The 23393-nt window shown below is 40.1% G+C and overlaps 1 protein-coding gene across 1 annotated transcript in view; it reads left to right on the forward strand.

The window, feature by feature from the left end:
- The window catches only part of LOC142684060 (uncharacterized), a 74903-nt gene extending 66086 nt beyond the window's left edge, over nt 1-8817 (forward strand). The window contains exons 5-9 of the mRNA XM_075847450.1: nt 1055-1146; nt 1233-1311; nt 1418-1494; nt 1642-1750; nt 5689-8817. Of these exons, the coding sequence (XP_075703565.1) occupies nt 1055-1146; nt 1233-1311; nt 1418-1494; nt 1642-1750; nt 5689-7838 (2507 nt within the window). The 3' untranslated portion in view covers nt 7839-8817. The remainder of the gene's footprint in view (nt 1-1054; nt 1147-1232; nt 1312-1417; nt 1495-1641; nt 1751-5688) is intronic.
- Nucleotides 8818-23393: the final 14576 nt, after the last annotated feature.

Here is a 23393-nt window from a genome sequence, read left to right on the forward strand (position 1 = left end):
GTAGCCTCCCTGCAGCGAAGACCAGATCTCTGTATAAGGGTTAAAGGGAAACGGTCACCAACATTTCACATCATAAACCAGCAATACCTGGTGATAGTGGGGGAAATATTATTTTTATGTAGCCTATAATTATCTACTTAGTCGGCTCTGGACCTTTTAGTCTTCGGTTTGTAAGTGTTCCTGTTACGTATGCTAATTAGCATAGGATTCATATCTTATCTTCATTCCTCAAGCCCTTTCTAATAAACCCCGCCTCCTTACTTTTGATTGACAGCTCCTCTCCAGCACACACAACCTCCCGCGCTTGCGCATCGATATCCTGTTCTGGTGCACGCGCACAACGGGACACCATAGCGGTGCCTGCGCAGTAACTAGATTTGAGGCCCAGACGAAGCAGGGAAGGGTGTAGGACCATACATAACGGGTGCGTGCGCGCCATCTCAGATGAGATTTCAGCATTCAGGGCGGGCCAGTTTTGCGGGTATAAGAAGAACAAACGAGACTGGCGGATTATTCCCATAATAGGAGTGAAATGTTTCCAGACCGTTATTTACCGTCAGAGGAGGCGTTTAGGAGCGGGAATAAGGGCAATGAAGTTTTGACGATAGGATTTTGCGATAGGATCGCAGAGTGCCGGCTTCTTCTATGGCAGCTGAGGGGCCTAGTAAAGGCCCCCAGGCCTGCCTTTATTTAATGCCCGCTAGGCCATGACAGAGGCATAATACACGGACAGGCACATACATTTTTTTGAGATGTAAATTCTGCTTGTTCTATACGGTGTATGACAATATAGGTTGTATAGCATAGAGTCTAAAATACGTATACATTTATGCAATTTACAATGCCTGAGGAAGGAGTGAAATGCGAGTCCCTGTATAGAGCAGCTGCTCCCTCCCGGTATTTCACTGCGGGGCTGACATATTCGCTCGGTGTTTTATCAGGAAGTTGGAGAGAACACATCATTGTTATGTAAGTCCTGATTGATGAGAGAAGAGTATGATCTATAGACAGATATACAGCAGTAATGTATTCTGTCCCCGTGTGTCTTCTACAGATGGATCCAGCAGAAGGAATCCACCAAAGAGATGTCCTCTGTATTCCCAGGACTGTCCAGAGGAAAATCACAATGTTCCCGAGAATCATCAGGTAGGTGGCGCTAAAGTCTCCCCACAATATGACCATAAAGTAATTGTCCCAAAGACCATTTTATATTTATTTTGTTGTCGGTTTAGGATGAAAATCTGATTAATATTAAGGTTGAAGTTAAAGATGAAGCAGAAGAGGAGACGGATATAAGGGCTGATCAGCAGTGTAAGGAGGGGGAGAATCTCACTGGTTTGTGGGTCACCTAGATACTACACCCATCATCTGATCATCACATGGAAATATTTATTCCACCTCTGTGTGTTTCCTACAGATGGATCCAGTAGGAGGAATCCAGCAGAGAGATGTCCCCGTCCTCTGTATTCCCAGGACTGTCCAGAGGATCATCAGGTAGATGGTGCGGCGCCGTATACCAGATCTATATAAGGGTGGGGGGGGGCTTTCTGGTCCTGCAGTCATAGATGTCATAGATTTCTGGTTGGTTTCTTGATCAGATATTTCAGACTTTCTGCTGAATTGTTACATCTGACCAATCAGGGTGAAGATCTGACTGATAACAAAGCGGAGGATGAAGAAGAGCGGAGGAGGGGCGATCCACCGTGTATGAGTGACGTGAAGGAGGAAACTCCAGGAGATGTCACCACAGGTCAGTAATAATGAATGTAGGAAGTGGACTCAGAGGTTTCTTGAGGTGGGGTCCCCCTTAGTGGCACATTAAAGTAACCCTTAAAAGCTGCGCACACCTTTTGAACCAAAGTTGTTGTTTTTTTTTTTTGTTTTTTTTAATGAATCAATGTTTTTAGTGATTTTTAAATTGACTTTAATAAACACTTTTTTTACTTTTTAAGTTACACTTCTATGTATCTTGTATTCATGGGAGCTGTATCCTGCCGTCAAAGCCGATACCGGCAAGTCAGCTTCACTGACTGCTCCGGTGAAAGCTAATAATGATCACGTCCGTGCAGCTGACCTGACCGTGTCGGCTGTGGTGGCAGGATACAGCTTCTATATATACAGAATACAAAGAAACTGTATGTAATTTTTTTTTTATTAAGGTCCATTTAAAAACAAACAAACAAATAACACATTTTTTAGTTGAAAGGTGTGCATAGTCTTAGGTGAAAGTGATTGTGTTCTACATAGTGCAGGCCCAACACTAGACATAACATCAGGTTTTTGGGGCACTCCAGCTATGTTTAACTACTTAATCCCTTGCCGACGTTTAACGTATACTCACATCATAGGCTGCAAGGGGAAGCAGGGAGTGCGCTCACGGGCTGAGCCTGCTGGATGCTATGTTGGTGTGGACTGTATGAGACAGCCGGGATCAGAGATGAGGGCCCCCAGGTCTGCCGTCTCTTTACTTCCATAGGTCCTGCTAGAGGCCGGGATCAGAGATGAGGGCCCCAGGTCTGCCGTGTCTTTACTCCTATAGGTCCTGCTAGAGGCCGGGATCAAAGATGAGGGCCCCCAGGTATGCCATCTCTTTACTCCTATAGGTCCTGCTAGAGGCCGGGATCAGAGATAAGGGCCCCCAGGTCTGCCGTCTCTTTACTCCTATAGGTCCTGTTAGAGGCTGGCATCATAGGCAAGGCAAAAAAAGTTCCTGTGTGTCTCCGGAGCATCACGAGCCTCTCCATGCAGGATCCTCCACAGGCTGATATGATCCGATAAAGGCTTACTAAGGAAAGTTTCTGTGTCTCCGGAGCACCACGAGCCACTCCGTGCCGGATCCTCTACAGGCCGGTACGATCTGATAAAGGCTTACTAACGAAAGCTTCTGAGTGTCTCCGGAGCGTCATGAGCCTCTCCATGCAGAATCCTCCACAGGCCGGTACGATCTGATAAAGGCTTACTAAAGAAAGTTTCTCAGTGTCTCCGGAGCGTCACGAGCCTCTCCATGCAGGATCCTCCACAGGCCGGCACGATCTGATAAAGGCTTACTAAGGAAAGCTTCTGTGTGTCTCCAGAGCATCATGAGCCTCTCCATGCAGGATTCTCCACAGGCCGGTACGATCGGATAAAGGCTTACTAAGGAAAGTTTCTGTCTTTCTGGAGGGTGCAATAAAAAAAATAAAGGAGTTCTCCTTTAAAGGTGTTTTCCAGAACCTATGAACCACTTTCTATTTCACTGCACTTCTAAAAATAATCAAATTTGTTATATACTTATGTTTGGATTTCCTTTACGAACACCCGATTCCAGCGCCGGTCACATGATGTGTCTCCCGTCTTGAAATCTTTACTTCATGGCGCTGCCCTGTACATTTCCTTTTTCAGGTCGGCTCAATGTATTGTGACTGTACACTGAGGGAAAGGGTAGACCGGATCCTCTTCCTCCAGTGTCACTGAGCATGAGTTGTTTCTACACCGTGTTTACTGCACATTCTCAGTCCTGTGCTATCACCACACCTGCGCTTAATTTTCTCTCCCCTAGCATCGGATTGGAATCTGTCAGAAGAAATGGAGGCATGTAAATAAACTGAGCGATGTAAACAGACGACGTTTACACCATGGAAAGATAAGGAAAAGGAACACAAAGTATTCTGGGAGTAAATTTATGCCTAAACAAAGCGTCAGACCATTGATAAAAAAAAATGTAGGTTTCAGAAAACCCTTTTAAAAGGAAGATCTATCAGGGCAGGAACACACTCCGCATGTTCAGGGCGGACACGCTGCTTCAAGCTGCACCGCGTATCCGCCCCGAACCCCGCAGGGAATGCCATCTGAAAAATGTCACCACATTGTAGTGCAGTTTTTCTGGCGGAATTCTGCGGTTCAAAGCAGCGTTAAAAAAAAAAAAAAATGTTTATACTTACCCCTCCCCCTCATCTGTGCATAGTCCAGCCTCCTAAGATTACATTGCAGGCCATGTGACTGCTACAGCCTGTGATTGGCTGCAGTGGTCACATGGGATGAAACGTCATCCCAGGAGGCCAGACTGGAAAAGAAGCAGGGAATTCTGGGTAACTAACTTTTTTTTTTTTTTTTTTTTTTATTATTTGTAATTTTTGCGGTGGAGTTGCTGGGATTCTGCCGCAAATGTCGCAACACATATGACTTTGTTGCTGGTTTAAGCATCCCACTGAATTCAATGGGAGAACTCACAATAGAAGAGCAGCGATTCTGCAGAATTGACATACTACAGCTGAAAAAAATCGCACTACAGGTTATTTTATGAGCGTTTTTTTTTGCGCGTTTTTATCCGATTTGTTGGAATGTCATCCACTCTGCTTCTACTGTATTACGCTGCGGAAAATCTGCAGTTTTTATGCCTAGTGTGTTTCTTCCCTAACAGTGGCCGTCAGTATACCTAAAAAAAAGCAGCTTTGGGAGGCAATACTGGCATCCACAAAGGAAATACCAGCAGAAACTATACATGTGCTTATAAGGTCAATGGATAACACCGTTCATAAAGGGGTTATACGGGGACCAAAAATTGCTTTGCGTTAATACTTTATGTAAAAAGAAGTCACTTACTATGTACTTTAATTTAAAAGTCTGTAACAAATCGTGCAGTTCAAACCCAGTTAATTGTTCCCAGAAGTCCTGTAGCTTTTCTAATATCTAATATTGATTACACGGACCCACGTGACTGAGGGCATTCTTCCTGTGCTGTTCGTGTCCGCGTGTTATCAATGACATGACTGCAAGGGGATGTCACATTGCCTATTGCTGGACTCCCTGAGCAGAGACCGCAGGGGTTTCCTATCCCTGGAGTTCCCGAGTTTAACATCAGCTGATACTCTGCTCGGGGACTCCAGTACTGCTGCCGATGTCACTGTCCATATGTGGACCGTGACAGTGACGTTGGCAGCAGTACTGGAGTCTCCAGGCAGAGCATCAGCTCGGGAACTCCCGCGATAGGAAACCCTTGAAATTACTGACCAAATGTCGGGTGCAGTTCTGGAGTCCTGAGCAAAGCGCTAGCTGATGCTCTGCTCGGGGACTCCAGCAATAGGCAATGTGATAACCCCTTGCAGTCATGCGATTGATAACACTCCGACATGTACAGCACAGGAAGCATGCCCTCTGTCACTTGGGAACATGTTGGCGCGTCATCAAAATTAGAAAAGCTACAGGACATCCGGGATCAATTCACTGGGTTTGAACTGAACGATTTAGTACCGAATTTTAAATTAAAGTCAATTAGTAAGTAACTTCTTTTTATATAAAAATATTAATGTGATGCAATTTTTGGTCCAAGGATAACCCCTTTAAAGTCATCTAAAAAACGGGCTCGTATATTAATCTGAATCTGTAAATAGAATATTTTGGATTTAACTTATATTTATTTAATGGAAATTCGTCTGTGCATGCAGCAAATAACAGATTTCTGTTTGAAATGTAATGTTTTCCAATAATTTGAAACCACATATTTTTTGTGTTCTTTTCGAAATATAAATAAAGCCATTGCCATTATCCGTACTTCCACTTATATTACAATTTGGCTGTTATTACAACTGTTTAGGATAAAAAAAACTTCCACATACTGACTGGCCAGGAAAAATAAACAAAAATCCCATGTGCATAATAATTAGGAACATAGAGTAAGTTTACCTAGATATCCATTTTTAATCCTAACAGGAAAACTTATTAAGAATTCTGAAGGAAACTCCATGTCCTCGCTAAATTATGAAGTTGAAGATGAAGATCTCATGCAGCAGTCTTCAGGAGAAAACCTCATTACCCATAATGTACATCCAGCACTTCACAGCTCATATCTATCATATAATCCTCCAAATCACCAGGAACCTCCTCCTGACCAATCTCAGATTGTTACCAAAAGAACAATTCATACAGGGGAGAAGCCATATTCATGTTCAGATCTTAGAAAATATTTTACACATAAATCACATCTTGTTACACACCAGAGAAGTCTCACAGGAGAGAAGCCATATACATGTTCAGAATGTGGGAAAACCTTTGCCCGTAAATCACATCTTGTTATACATGAGAGACGTCACACAGGGGAGAAACCATATTCATGTTCAGAATGTGGGAAATGTTTTACAGATAAATCAAGTCTTGTCACACACGAGAGAAGTCACACAGGAGAGAAACCATATTCATGTTCAGAATGTGGGAGATGTTTTACATCAAAATCAAATCTTGTTATACATGAGAGAAGTCACACAGGGGAGAAGCCATATTCATGTTCAGAATGTGGGAGATGTTTTACATCAAAATCAAAGCTTGTTATACATAAGAGACGTCACACAGGGGAGAAACCATATTCATGTTCAGAATGTGGGAAATGTTTTACAGATAAATCAAGTCTTGTCACACACGAGAGAAGTCACACAGGAGCGAAGCCGTATTCATGTTCAAAATGTGGGAAAAGTTTCAGAAATAAATCAGATCTTGTTAGACACGAGCGAATTCACACTGGGGAAAAACCATTTTCATGTTTAGAATGTGGGAAATGTTTTATAAATAAATCAGATCTTGTCCTACATGAGCGAATTCACACAGGGGAGAAGCCATTTTCATGTTCAGAATGTGGGAAATGTTTTACTACCAAAGCCAAACTTAGGGTTCATCAGAGAAGTCACACAGGAGAGAAGCCGTATTCATGTTCAGAATGTGGGAAATGTTTTACAGATAAATCAAGTCTTGTCACACATGAGAGAAGTCACACCGGGGAGAAGCCATATTCATGTTCAGAATGTGGGAAATGTTGTAAAGAAAAATCAAGCATTATACATGAGAGAAGTCACACAGGACAGAAGCCATATTCATGTTCAGAATGTGGGAAATGTTTTAAAGAAAAATCAAGCGGTATACACAAAATAAGTCACACAGGGGAGAAGCCATATTCATGTTCAGAATGTGGGAAATGTTGTAAAGAAAAATCAAGCATTATACATGAGAGAAGTCACACAGGACAGAAGCCATATTCATGTTCAGAATGTGGGAAATGTTTTAAAGAAAAATCAAGCGGTATACACAAAATAAGTCACACAGGGGAGAAGCCATATTCATGTTCAGAATGTGGGAAATGTTTTACAGATAAATCATATGTTGTTATACATCAGAGACGTCACACAGGGGAGAAGCCATATTCATGTTCAGAATGTGGAAAATGTTTTACAGATAAATCATATCTTGTTAGACACAAGCGAATTCACACAGGGGAGAAACCATTTTCATGTTCAGAATGTGGGAAATGTTTTACAAATAAATCAGATCTTGTCCTACATGAGCGAATTCACACAGGGGAGAAACCATTTTCATGTTCAGAATGTGGGAAATGTTTTACTACTAAAGCCAAACTTAGGGATCATCAGAGAAGTCACACAGGGGAGAAGCCATACTCCTGTTCAGAATGTGGGAAATGTTTTACTACTAAAGCCAAACTTAGGGATCATCAGAGAAGTCACACAGGGGAGAAGCCATATTCATGTTCAGAATGTGGGAAATGTTTTACATCAAAATCAGATCTTGTTATACATCAGAGACGTCACACAGGAGAGAAGCCATATTCATGTTCAGAATGCGGAAAATGTTTTACAGATAAATCAAGTCTTGTCACACATCAAAGAAGTCACTCAGGGGAGAAACCATATTCATGTTCAGAATGCGGGAAATGTTTTACACATAAATCATATCTTGTTACACACAAGAGAAGTCACACAGGAGAGAAGCCATATTCATGTTCAGAATGTGGGAGATGTTTTACATCAAAATCAGATGTTGTTATACATCAGAGACGTCACACAGGAGAGAAGCCATAATCATGTTCCGAATGTGGGAAATGTTTACAGATAAATAATATATTGTTAGACACAAGCGAATTCACACAGGGGTGAAACCATTTTCATGTTCAGAATGTGGGAAATGTTTTATTACTAACACCAAACTTAGGGTTCATCAGAGAAGTCACACGTGGGAGAAGCTATACTCCTGCTCAGAATGTGGGACATGTTTTACATTAAAATCAGATCTTGTTATACATCAGAGAAGTCACACTGGAGAAAAGCTATTTTTATTCAATCTGCAGAAAATGTTTTATAAGGAAATTCAATTTTGAAACTCATCAGAGAATTCACATAGAGAATAATCCATCCTGCTGTTTGGAATGTGAAAAATAGAGAAAAAAAAGATTTTTTAACATATCCAGTTATTCACAGACATTGAACAACCAATAAGAGGGTTTATTTTTTGGGATGAAATTAGCCTGTATCTGCCAAACACCCACATTTTATTTATTTAAGTTCCGCTGTGACCGGAATTCATTGAGGAAAAGTATTGTGGATATAATAAAAATAAAAAAAGGACCCTTAGTTACATGGTAAAAAATGAAGGTCACCCTATGTAAACATCTAAACTCATTTTTTTTTTAACATAAGTGGACATATCAATATTTGATCTTCATTCAGACAGTATGTAAAGATAATAGTGGTGGAATTGAACACAAAACAATAAATTAATATCATTTATTAAACAAAATTCACAGAGAAGCCATGTCCGTGGCTCAAATACAATACCTTGTACCTCCAGCAGGGGTATATTTGTGTTCCACTAACAAATACTGATGCAACATACTGACCAAAATACACAAATGTGAATGAGGCCTTACTGTCTACATGTCTCGTATATGGGGAATTTCGATTTTTACTCTTCCATGGAGCGCATGCACAGCCAGTTTCACATTCCCCTCCCCCAGCATCTTCATGGGATCTAGAACCGGGCTTGGACTTGGCCATTCATGAATCCTCCATTTATTTTTTATTTTTTTCCCCAGCCATTCTTTGGAGGGTTACTGGTATGTTTTGGGTCATTGCCATGTTGCAGGGTCTACTTTGAGCTGAGCTTTAACCTTTTGGACAGATTAGTCCCACATTATCGTTAAGCAGCCTCTCATAGAACAAAGAATTGACAGTGTATTCTATGATAAACGGTCCTGCCCTGATACAGTAACAACTCCCAAAAGGTCTGTGAATTTTTATTTTCAAATTACAGTTGTTCGTGTTACCTGTTAAATTCCATCACTTTTTTTTTCAAACTGTTTGATTGTAGATTGAATATTGAAATGTCAGTGCTGTGAATGTTGTTCTTGCATATTTGTCACCCTTGAATGTTTCAGATAAACTACTTTTATTATTAGACTAAACTCCGGTAAATACAAAATGTTGTGTTGTTTTTCTAGGAGGATTTCAGTTATTAAAGGAAAAATGCTGTTCACCTCTATATGGCCCTACGTTAAAAAAACTCATTGGCGTCATGCACATGACGGAGCATTTTCGGCCGTATACTATTCACAATTGTGGAGCAGCAATTGCGGATAGTATACAACACATGCAAGCCTATGGTTTCCACGGTCCGTGCATTGCCCTGACCACAAAAAAAACATAAGACTTCATTATATGGTCCGCAATTGTGGTCCGGGCTCATTGAAATCAATGCACATTTTGTGTGTGCACGGTTCGTGATTGCAGATGGCCCACAGATAACATTCTGCTGCTAGTCCGTGTCGTAATCACGGACCGTGCACACAGATACCGGCGTGTGCATGAGGCCTTAGCTACTAAATTAACCAATAAACCAAATTCAATTGATAATTGGGTTTTCTTTCAATAGCCACACCCAGGCATGATTACTGCCGAACTTGTTGAATCTAAGCATCACTTACATAGAAGCTGTCTGGCAATGTGACGCTGGCTAGAAGGTCTCAAAAAGTAGCACAGGATGCAACGTCCTAAGGAGATTCCAATCACAGATACCACAGAAAGTCATTGAGATATACTCTCTTTTTCTTTCTATCTCTCTGACAGTATGGGAGGTAGGGGAGTGGGTGGGATATGCAGATTATGTCTTTTCATGTATGTAATATAATTGATTTTTAGATAAGAATTTTTTAAAAAAAGTCAATGTACACAATAGCACTATAAGGAATATAAACATGTAGAAATTATCGAGGCACTCACCGGACTTTCAACACGGTTACTTTATTCAGAAAGATCTCGGTCAGGATGTGGAATTGCCTTCCTTCACCTGCCTTTTTATTCACAAATCATTGCGAGTCGTTACATAACAAAATACAGATACAAAAAGACAGGGAAATGCACAATATACTTTTGTGATACATGCACCATAAATATATCAGGTTAAAATTACATTACATTGATATTTATTTGTATTAATTACAATGTTTAAAAACAACAAGGTTTACGTTATAAAGGAGCTTAGGTCGTTTCAGTCATTGAGACCGAGAGGTCCTAGCGCCCCTGTCTATCTCCTCCCGACATTAACGGCCTAATGTGAACTATGCCCACAAATCGCATACATCATGCGTTATTTTCGTGTTTTTCTTGCATATGTTGTATCAACCTGATCAATCAGGCTTTTCTAAATAAAATACTAAATACAAGAGAAAAAAACTATTTAATACCTTCTAATATCAATATGCCATTATTTTATCATCTGCCTAAAATACATAAAAATGCTAAATCACCGGGCAGACCCATCATATCGGGAATCCAATCACCTACTTGCCATTTATCCCACTATTTGGATATACTTCTCCAGAAATATGTTGTATAATTCCCAAGCTACCAATTGCGTCAGTTTATACCAGCATTTTTCACACACAGTATGGACCACGGACAAAATTAATCTCCTTTCACATTCTTCCACTTCTCTCGTGCATGGGGATACCAAATATGTGTGCCTTATTCACTGTGCGGGCATGTGCCAGGGCTTGGCATAAAAGGAGGCTTTTTGGCCTTTTCGGTCCAGGAATTTTGAATTTGATTTTATAGCCGCATACTGTTTTCTGGGGGGCGTAATGTTGCTGAAACATTAGAAACACCCCATAAATGACTTCATTCACACAAGTAGACCCCACAAGGTTTCCTTCAAGGGGTTTATCATATTTTTAGACAGTCCAGTTTTCTTCTGAAAGTTTCTTGAATAAGATGGAACAAAATAAAATCAGAGCTTTTTTAGCAAATGCGTCAGTTTAGGCTAGCATTTTTCACACACGGTATAGACCACGGACAAAATTAATCTCCTTTCACGTTCTTCCACTTCTCCCGTGCATGGGGATACCAAATATGTGTGCCTTATTCACTGTGCGGGCATGTGCCAGGGCTTGGCATAAAAGGAGGCTTTTTGGCCTTTTCGGTCCAGGAATTTTGCATTTGATTTTATAGCCGCATACTGTTTTCTGGGCGGGCGTAATGCTGCTGAAACATTAGAAATACCCCATAAATTACTTCATTCACACAAGTAGACCCCACAAGGTTTCCTTCAAGGGGTTTATCATATTTTTAGACAGTCCAGTTTTCTTCTGAAAGTTTCTTGAATAAGATGGAACAAAATAAAATTAGCTTTTTTTTAGCAAATGCGTCAGTTTATACCAGCATTTTTCACACATAGAATGTACCACGGACAAAATTCATCCCATTTCACATTCTTCCACTTCTCCCGTGCATGGGGATACCAAATATGTGTGCCTTATTCACTGTGCGGGCATGTGCCAGGGCTTGGCATAAAAGGAGGCTTTTTGGCCTTTTCGGTCCAGGAATTCTGCATTTGATTTTACAGCAGCATACTGTTTTCTTGGGGGCGTAATGCTGCTGAAACATTGGAAACACCCCATAAATGACTTCATTCACACGAGTAGACCCCACAAGGTTTCCTTCAAGGGGTTTATCATATTTTTAGACAGTCCAGTTTTCTTCTGAAAGTTTCTTGAATAAGATGGATCAAAATAAAATTAGAAATTTTTTAGCAAATGCGTCAGTTTATGCTAGCATTTTTCACACACGGTATAGACCACGGACAAAATTCATCTCCTTTCACATTCTGCCACTTCTCCTGTGCATGGGATACCTAATATGTGGGCCTTATTATCACATAGAGATGTAGAAGGGCGGACGATAGAAGAAGCTTATTTCACAAATCGCTTTTTTTCAAAGCTGGTTTTACAAAACTCAACAGAGTTTCTATAACACGTCCAAAATATCTGCCCTTGAAGCAGAAATCCCAAAATATTCATCTAGGGGTATAATGGGAATTTATTTTTTTGGGTTTTCTAAAATAAGAAATTGCAGGTTTATGCAAATGGAGCTATCCAGCAGATGAACTTTAGAAAACATGCAAACATGACATCTACCCCCCACCCATTCCCTCCCTCACCCTTGGAGTAAAATGAGGGGAAAAATAAAAAAGTAATGTAGGGCAAATATATTTTGAACAAATTAACTAAAATCTAATAATGCAGAACAGTGTGGTATTTTTTAAAACATGGCTCAATGCACAGGCCTGGTTGCGAGGGACATGAGGGACAGAAATATCAGGAATCTTTGCGGTGCACGTCTTTTCTGCAGACGCGGCACTTTTTCTGGGGCTTGCTTCTGGTTGGTGTTGGGGGAATCCGACTGATGAAGTGTCTTTCAGTCAGTCGCGTGACATCCTCAGACTGGGGGCATTCTCGGGTGTCCTGAACATCAAAAATGAGGCCTTCAATAATTTTCTCCTGGAAATCCAGGTATGTGTCTCTGCCTCTGTTTTTTTTGTAGAGCACAAATGAGTTGTGGATTTCCACCTGTAACAAATAAATGGCCACCTTTTTGTACCAGGTTTTTGTTTTTCGCTTTACTAAATAGGGCTGTAAAACCTGGTCGCTTAAATCCACCCCCCCCCCCATGTACTTGTTATAATCGGACACGCTCACTGGTTTGTGCTTGTCCGATGTTGCCCCTCTTTCCCTCACTGCCACTGTTCCTGCGGTATGAATCGTGCTTAGCACATACACGTCTTTGCGATCCCTGAACTTGACCGCCAGCAATTCCTCAGATGCATAAGCACAGGAGTCCCCCTTTACCATGTGCTTCCCCACTAATTGCTGTGGAAAACAAATTCGGTTTTTGCGCATGGTACCACATGCCCCAGTCCTTGCAGCATGCAAATGCCTAAACAGGGGCACACTGGAATAAAAATTGTCGCAGTACAGGTGGTACCCCTTGTGAAGCAGAGGCTGCATTATCTCCCACACAATTTTGCTGCTGGTGGAAAGATCAGGGGGGCATCCAGGAACATTTATTTAGCAGTCCCGCTATTCATAAATCCTGAAGGCGGTGGTATATCCTGACCCGCTTTCGCACAGTTTATAAAGCTTAACGCCATATCTTGCCCTTTTGGAAAGTAGATATTGGCGAAAGCTAAGTCTGCCATGAAAGTTGAGGGATTCGTCCACACTTACATTCTGCTCAGGGGTGTAGAGTTGCAGAAATAAATTATTCAGGGAATTTATTAGCGGTCTTATTTTGAACAACCGATCCCGGTTTGCATCGGTACTTGGGGGGGGGCCTGTGCGTTGTTATTGAAGTGGAGGAACCTCATTATTGTCTCATAACGAGACCTGGGCATTACTGCAGAATATACTGGGGTGGCTTGGGCGGGTCTTGTTGACCAGTAAGACCTAATGGAGGGCTTTTTGACAATACCCATATTTAGGGTGAGCCCCAAATTTTTTTTTAATTCCTGCAAATTGGTGGGCGTCCAATCTCTGGCATGGATGGATAAAGGTTTCTGCCTTATATATTGAGTGGCATATAAATTTGTTTCGTGGACAATCTGATTTAGGATGTCGTCCGTTATAAATAAATGGAAGTAATCCATTTGGACAAAATTTGTATTGTCCACGGTTATGCCAGGAGTGGCAGTAAATCCGTGGATTCTAGGCCCAAAAGATAGGGCAGGTGCCCATACAAGAGCCTGGACTGGAGGGACCAAGCTGTCCCGTGCTACAGCGCTACTTGGCCCTGCGCTTTCATGTTCTGCAGTTTCAACTGCATCAGGGACAACGTCCCCTGAAGATGAACCTGAAGTGACGCTGTCATCGTCACTGCCCAAAACAGGTTCCATCTCTGACGCCATCTCTGATGCGGTCTCCGACTCAGACCACAGCATGGCGTATGCCTCCTCGGCGCTAAACAACTTCCTCGCCATAACGTCACTAACACTAACTAAACAATTATTTATTTTTATAAAACACACAAACTAACTGGTATATATTTCTACACTACCGCTAACAAAAAAATAAACCGCTATTGCTATATATATTATATATATGTGGATATATATATATAATTATATACTCCCTACCTGCCTATTCTAATAGAATAAAAGAAAGAAAGGTAGATAGATAGAAAAAAAGATAGATGGATAGATAGATTGTATAGATAGATAGAAATCTATCTATACAGAGAATGTTTTATAGTGTAACTGTATTTTTTTCCACAGTAATCTTCTGGCAGCAATTGTCTCGAGTCTCTTCTTCTCCTCAAACTGAAACAATGTTTGAGGAGAAGAAAAGAGGCAGGAGATTTGCTGCCAGAAACGTCAAAATAAAACAAATGTGGTCGCTGTGATAGGTTTTCACAGCGACCACATGTTCAGGGACCATCAGATTGGTCCCTGATACTCTGCCCAGTGCCCAGAGCTGTTGGTAACAGCGTGGGCACAGGGCTGTGTGCACGCGATCGCGTGCACACTGTTTTATACGCAGAAATGCATGTGATCGCTGTGATTGGTTGTCACAGCGATCACATGTTCAGGGGCCAAAAGATTGGCCCCTGACATTCTGCCCAGTGCCCATGGCTGTTAGCAACAGCCAGGGCATAGAGCTGTGTGCACGCGATCGCGCGTGTACAGTCTCTGAAGTGCCGCTGTAATTAGTCTATACGGCGGACTTCAGAGACCCTGACCGCTGGCCGTATAAATACGGCCAGCGGTCGGGAACCTGTTAAGGATTCTACACAATTAATAAGGGAGCTTAGTTCAATCACTGCGACAGATAGCTCACTTCTCATTACTTTAGATGTCAATTCCTTATATAGTAACATCGAGCATGAGATAGGTCTGAAAAACCTAAAAACATGATTAGACAGAGATCCACTCCTTTTACCATTACAAAATGAATTTTTAATTAAAAGCATGGAATTCATTCTTAAAAATAATATTTTTACTTTTGATAAAGGAATATATCACCAAACGAGAGGTACAGCTATGGGGACCCGTGTAGCACCTAGCTATGCTAACATTTTTATGGGTATGTTTGAAGAGACACATATTTGGCAACACATGTGGGCAACCGCCCATTTGACTTTTTTTTAGAAGATTTATAGATTTATCATTTGGAAGGGAGATATCTCCTCTGCTTTGTCTTTTTGCCAGTCCCTGAACAATAACATCTGGGGCATCAGTTTTACTTTTAACATTCAAGAAAAAGAAATTCAATTTTTAGACTTAGTAATTACAAAATCGAAAGAAAATTTTATTACACGGACCCACTTTAAACAAGTGGACAGTAATAGTTACCTAGACTACAAAAGCGGCCACTATCGAAAATGGCTTCAGAACATACCTTATAGCCAATACATGCGCATCAAGAAAAACTGCACATCAAATACAGATTTTAACATACAAAGCCGTATCATTTATAAACGTTTTAGAGAGAAAAATTATCCCTGCACCCTTCTATCTTATGCCTACAAAAAAACAAAAGACTTAAAACAACTGGATTGTGTTAAAACAGTTGAGCCAAAAAAGCAATATTAAGTAAAGAAAAAAACAATAAATTTTCATTTAATTTTATCACAAAATATAATAGTGAACACAAAAAAATAAGGAACATCATGTGCAAACATTGGCACATCTTGCAAAGAGACCCATTTTTAAAACACAATCTACCATTGAAGCCGTCAATTACTTTCAGGAGAGCGAAAACCATTAAAAATATACTAGCACCCAGCAGAGTAATTTTTCCTGATCACAAAAATGAAACCGAAGTAACTACTATTGTGAAACATAGCAAAAAAGGCAGTTCGAAATGTGGGAAAACAAGATGCCTATGTTGTAACATGATTACTGAAACTGATACTTTCACATCAAACCAAACAAAAAATACACATAAAATTGATAAGCATTTAAATTGTCAGTCACAATATGTCCTCTATTTGATAAATTGCCAATGTGGCTTACAATATGTGGGCAGAACTACACAACAATTACACTGCCGTGTAAACAAACATAGGTCCAACTGCAAGAACAAATTCTTGCTACATAGTGTCTCCAGACACCGTATGTTGTCACACAGTAATAATTTTGATTGTTTTAAAATTACTCCCATTGAACAAATCACGGCATCTAATACCAACAGATTTGCGACTTTATGCAACAGAGAGAACTTCTGGATCTACAAATTAAAAACATTAGTTCCAGAAGGATTGAACGAAAAAATGGAGACAGTCATTTAATTATAAAAAAACTATCACTTATTTATAATAAATCTTTTATAAAAGGATAACTTTTTGAACCTATAAGACCACTCATTTTATAATCACATAAGAACGCAATAACGGCAAGTTGTTTCTTTTACACATTGAACGAATATTCACATTAAAAACAAAATAGCTTATTATTGTTAACGAATTATGACAATAAAAATACAGTATTATGATATGATTATATAAAAAACAACAAATATCCATTCATTATAAAGTTGGTTAACCGCAATAAAAATGAATTACTATATTTCTTGCATATTAAAACTGATGTTTTAATATTTTAGTATATTTTAGCCGATATTACAACTACATTTCTCCTATTTTAAATTATTTTAGTTGTCTATTTAATTTTATAACATATTTATTGTACCCTCTCTCTGATATGACAGGTCGTTCCGTCCCTTTTAAATATTGACATCGTTTTTACCATTGTATATTTGTATATTTAAACCTATGGACAAATATAAGACCAAAATAATTCTACTATAACACATAATGTTTAAACAAATTATTTTTATACTAACATTTTAACAGAAAAACTAATTATTTATACATACCCTTCTTTTATGCTGTTGTTTGACCTGTCAATCTGACCCGGTAGTTGTTCCCTTGTTAACTCCTCGTCTGTGTTATAAAACAGAGACTGTTTTCCATTGTGAAACACTTGTACACTACCTGAGGAAGAGATCAGTACGATCTCGAAACTTTTTTGTTGTATTTGTACCTGAATAAAGTCAGTTTTTTACTGAAACACCTCTCTTGAATGAAAATACTCTTCAGCGAAGGATGCGCCAGAGGGAAATTCCTATTTTTCTATCCATTCCCTATTGTCTTTGAAACATCGAGTTTGTTTACAGTCTTTGAAATGGATCCCCGGCTGCACCTGAACCATAGCTGTCACTGCTACAAAGGATCTCTTCCTTTATTCCACGCAACTATGGATGTTATGATCCGAGCATAACTCCACAAGGTGAGCAGATATTGTTACCTTTACCAGACCAGCACCATCACTTGTTCATGCACTATTGTGCGCTTTGCATTTTTTCTTTTGTATTTTATACTTGTATCAACCTAGGGCATCCCTCACATGTAACTAGTGATCGTATGTGTTCGCGGAATCTTATGTACATTGGTCGGATTGTTTTTCCTATATAGAATCTCCCACAATTGCAGATTTCGCAATACCAAGAGGATGTGGAATTTGCTACACAGTGGAAACAACTGCATATACAACATTCATTGAATTTGACGGAGTTAATATTGACCCGTACTGAAAAAGAATATACATTTATAAAGGAAGAACTTGGAAAAGCAAAAATGGAATTAAAAACAAGATTAACGGAAACACAATTTCTAATGTTTATTAAAAAAGTTGACAAGAAGATTATTCCAATTCAATCAGAAACAAAGGAACGAAAAAAAGAAAAAATTCATCCGAGACAAAGGAGATTTTGATACTGGGCACATCTTCAATTGGGGCAATCGAAGGATACGAAAATTCAGACGCCAGAGGATCCAGCAAAAATCACCTGATTACTGGACTACTGATTCAGGATCGGATTCGAGTCATGGAGAAGACGGGACCAGGCATGGTCCGCTGATGGATACTTCTGTCAGTCCTGTGACTGAGGGGAACAACAACCCTTTAGGAGGAACACCCGAAAGGGTCGCCAAAGGCAGAAGAGGCAACAACGCAGGTGTCAAGCGGAAGCAGGTCTCTTGGAGACAATAAGAGATTATGCCTCCAATAACACCATATCCGTATCAGGTCCAGATGTACCCTATCCCATTAATGAAGTCACTGTGATTAATCTTTCTGATCTCACTTTGACCTCAGATTGTCTTTCCCTGCTTTCTAAGGGCTTCAACTATTGTATCAATTCTGAATTCGATTTTACTAAATTTGAGATAGATCTTTATAAATCGATACGTAAAATCAATTTGCATAGAGTATTTCCAAATAATATTTAAACAAAAATATCTCCCATTGGGGAAAGGAAAGTTACTGTGGGCACTTTAGGTTTTAGTTTAAGTGACAACTTCTCAGCTGAAGATAGAAAAATGTTACATATATTAATGGCTGTCCCAATGGAGGAAGTAGATTGTGAATCACAATTGTATAATGCTGAAAAAATTTCAGGGTGGAACACCATCTACCTTTGCCTGCCGGTTCACAATTGGATTTATTTCAAAAAGAAGTTTTACGAGATGTGAAATGTTTAATTTATCCATCAGCCATTCCCAACTTATCAGTGGAGGAAAGAAAAGCATTGAAATGGCTAAGTTCCAATAAAAATGTCATTTTAAAACCGGCAGACAAAGGAGGCAATATAGTACTGCTGTCAAGAGAATGTTATATACAGGAGGCTCGTCGTCAGTTGGATGATGACATGGTTTATGAAATCCTTAAACAAGAACCAACATCGTTGTACCTAATGTTATTGAGATCATTATTAAGAAAGGGAGTTGAGGGTGGCTTTTTTTCCGGAAAGTTTCGGAGAAAAATAAATTATACCATTCCCCAAAAGACCATATTGGTATTTCATTCCAAAGGTACACAAATCGATTGAATTTCCCCCGGGACGTCCAATCATAGCGGGAATTGGATCAGTTACTGAGCCACTTACACGCTATTTTGATTGGGTTATGCGCCGTCTATTAAAAAATATGCCTTCTTATTTAAAGGACACTCAGGATTTCCTGTAAATTTTAATGGATTTTGGCTGGCAGCAAGACTTTAAATTAGCTAGTATTGACGTCGAAAGCCTATACACCCGCATCCCGCAGGATGCCGGAGTACAGGCAATTAGACGTCAATTACAATACACAAAAGGTGATCCCATGTTTATTGAATTTATTTGTGAAGCATTGAAATTTGTGTTAAGTCACAACTCCTTCCAGTTCGATGACATCTGGTACCGTCAAAAGTCGGGAACGGTGATGGGTACTCCAGTGGCCCCGACTTTTGCTAATTTATTTTTAGCTGATTTTGAAGAAAAAATGATTTACAATTTATCTAGTCCCTATGCGAAATATCTACAGTTATACTTACGTTATATAGACGATATTTTCGTAGTCTGGTCTGGTACACAGAAAGAATTTCTATAATTTGTAAAATATTTAAACAAAAATACTTAGAATATGAGTTTCATGTACAAATTTGGTAATCAGGAAATCGAATTCTTGGATTTATATGTAACGATAGAAGGGGGTGTGATACAGACAAAATGTTATCGAAAACCTACAGCCACCAACACACTATTACGATATGATAGCTATCACCCAAGACATATAACTAAATCCTTACCATATGCCCAATTTTTACGTTTAAGACTAACGACAGTGATGAGGCATTTTATGAACAAGCAGATGATATGAGTAAAAGATTGGAACAAAGAGGGTATCCATCAGAGTTGATAAAAGAAGCTTTGAATAGAGCAAGCAATAATAAACAAACATCTTTATTACAGCATAATAAAAAGAGGAAAAAAATCTATTTTTAAAAAGGAGAAGAGATTTCTTTTATCCTTTGGTCATAGTCCAATGAGTGATGTGATCCGAACGAGCATTAGAAAAAATTGGCATTTAATTATGAATGACCCACTACTTATGGAGGTTGCAGTTAGAAAACCAATAGTATCCTTTCGGAGATGTAAAAATAAAAAGGATATACTAGTCAGGGGACGTTTTTCTCAAAAAGAAAAAGGTAATGAGAACTGGTTATCAGCTAGAGGTCCGAAGGGTAATTATAAATGTGGACAATGTAACTATTGTCATTCTATTATACGCACTAGGAACCTGAAGCTTTGCGTTCGAAATTAATGAATTAATTACCTGCAGGACTCAATATGTTGTACATGCTGTGATCTGCAATTGTGGGAGATTCTATATAATAAAAAACGATCCGACCAATGTACATAAGATTTTGCGAACACATACGATCACTAGTTACATGTGAGGGATGCCCTAGGTTGATACAACATATGCAAGAAAAACACGAAAATAACGCACAATGTATGCGATTTGTGGGCATAGTTCAAATTAGGCCGTTAATGTCGGGAGGAGATAGACATAATACTCTATTGCAAAAAGAGGCAGAGATAATCTCACACACAGGTGCGCTAGGACCTCTTGGTCTCAATGACCGAAACGACCTAAGCTCCTTTATAATGTAAACCTTGTTGTTTTTAAACATTGTAATTAATACAAATAAATATCAATGTAATGTCATTTTAACCTGATATATTTATGGTGCATGTATCACAAATGCACAGTGAAGGAAATAAGTATTTGATCCCTTGCTGATTTTGTAAGTTTGCCCACTGTCAAAGTCATGAACAGTCTAGAATTTTTAGGCTAGGTTAATTTTACCAGTGAGAGACAGATTATATATAAAAAAAACAAAAAACAGAAAATCACATTGTCAAAATGATATATATTTATTTGCATTGTGCACAGAGAAATAAGTATTTGATCCCCTACCAACCATTAAGAGTTCAGCCTCCTCCAGACCAGTTACACGCTCCAAATCAACTTGGTGCCTGCATTATAGACAGCTGTCTTACATGGTCACCTATATAAAAGGCTCCTGTCCACAGACTCAATTAATCAGTCTGACTCTAACCTCTACAACATGGGCAAGACCAAAGAGCTTTCTAAGGATGTCAGGGACAAGATCATAGACCTGCACAAGGCTGGAATGGGCTACAAAACCATAAGTAAGACGCTGGGTGAGAAGGAGACAACTGTTGGTGCAATAGTAAGAAAATGGAAGACATACAAAATGACTGTCAATCGACATCGATCTGGGGCTCCATGCAAAATCTCACCTCGTGGGGTATCCTTGATCCTGAGGAAGGTGAGAGCTCAGCCTAAAACTACACGGGGGGAACTTGTTAATGATCTCAAGGCAGCTGGGACCACAGTCACCAAGAAAACCATTGGTAACACATTACGCCGTAATGGATTAAAATCCTGCAGTGCCCGCAAGGTCCCCCTGCTCAAGAAGGCACATGTAAAGGCCCATCTGAAGTTTGCAAATGAACATCTGGATGATTCTGAGAGTCATTGGGAGAAGGTGCTGTGGTCAGATGAGACTAAAATTGAGCTTTTTGGCATTAACTCCACTCGCCGTGTTTGGAGGAAGAGAAATGCTGCCTATGACCCAAAGAACACCGTCCCCACTGTCAAGCATGGAGGTGGAAACATGTTTTGGGGGTTTTTCTCTGCTAAGGGCACAGGACTACTTCACTGCATCAATGGGAGAATGGATGGAGCCATGTACAGTCAAATCCTGAATGACAACCTCCTTCCCTTCACCAGGACATTAAAAATGGCTCGGGGCTGGGTCTTCCAGCACGACAAAGACCCAAAACATACAGCCAAGGCAACAAAGGAGTGGCTCAAAAAGAAGCACATTAAGGTCATGGAGTGGCCTAGCCAGTCTCCAGACCTTAATCTCATCGAAAACTTATGGAGGGAGCTGAAGATCCGAGTTGCCAAGCGACAGCCTCGAAATCTTAATGATTTACAGATGATCTGCAAAGTGGAGTGGGCCAAAATTCCATCTAACATGTGTGCAAACCTCATCATCAACTACAAAAAACGTCTGACTGCTGTGCTTGCCAACAAGGGTTTTGCCACCAAGTATTAAGTCTTGTTTGCCAAAGGGATCAAATACTTATTTCTCTGTGCACAATGCAAATAAATATATATAATTTTGACAATGTGATTTTCAGTTTTTTTTTTATATAATCTATCTCTCACTGGTAAAATTAACCTAGCCTAAAAATTCTAGACTGTTCATGTCTTTTACAGTGGGCAAACGTACAAAATCAGCAAGGGATCAAATACTTATTTCCTTCCTGTATATTGTGCATTTCCCTGTCTTTTTGTATCTGTATTTTGTTATGTAACGACTCTCAGTGATTTGTGAATAAAAAGGCAGGTGAAGGAAGGCAATTCCACATCCTGACCGAGATCTTTCTGAATAAAGTAACCGTGTTGCAAGTCCGGTGAGTGCCTCGATAATTTCTACATGTTTATATCAAGTTGGTTGTGCTTTACCATTCGATGAGCAACTCCGGGGCAACTTGTCTGCAATAATCCATAAAGGAAAAAAGCCATTTGATATACTCCTACCCATTCAGTGCTGGTTCAGCAGTGCCAGCCTTTTCCTTCTTTCTATTCAGCACTATAAGGAAGACTGTCACGATCTGTGGGTATCGGGTAGCAGCTGGCCAAACAACAGTGTACCAAGTCAATATAAAGTCCGAGCATGAGGGTACCTGTAATTGTCCAGACAGTAGCAACGGCTTAGGCACAGATGGGACCTTGCCGTCAGGTGATGCAAAACGTGGCAGACGACACCAGACATAGTGTAACACAGCAGGCGTAGTAGGCGGTACAATGCGACTCCAACACTAGAGGTGGCACAGGAACATATACAGCACGGGATACAGAATACAGGTAGCAGGGCATGGGAACGCGGAACAGGATACGACTAAGGGACCGTTTGCAAGAATAACAGAGGAATACAAACAACGCTCAAGGAAGGAGTACAAGGGCAGGGGCCTTTTTATAGTCCAGGGTGATCATGGACTAATTAATAATGTTTTACATGTGAGCACACTCACCCTTTAAGGCCAGGTGCAAGCGTGCGCACGCACCCTACAAGACCGCAGAGTGGAGCGGAAATGAGCGTTGGCATCTCCCTAGGGAGGAGATGCAGGCCAGCGCTCACCAGACCATTGCTGCGGCCGTCGAGGGGTGAGTAATCCTGATGGTCCACGGCCATGTATGTTTACAGTATCCCCCCTCTTACGCCCCCTATTCTTGGGACTAGAGCGAGAGAGGAACTTCTTAATGAGATTAGGGGCATTGAGGTTTTCTTCTGGCTCCCTGGACCGCTCCTCTGGACTAAACCCCTTCCAATCCACCAAATAAAAAGTCCTTCCTCCTACTGCAGGAGTAGGAGTTTTAGTGTATCAGTTC

The sequence above is a fragment of the Rhinoderma darwinii genome, assembly GCF_050947455.1.
Source record: "Rhinoderma darwinii isolate aRhiDar2 chromosome 4 unlocalized genomic scaffold, aRhiDar2.hap1 SUPER_4_unloc_3, whole genome shotgun sequence".
Lineage (NCBI taxonomy): Eukaryota > Metazoa > Chordata > Amphibia > Anura > Rhinodermatidae > Rhinoderma > Rhinoderma darwinii.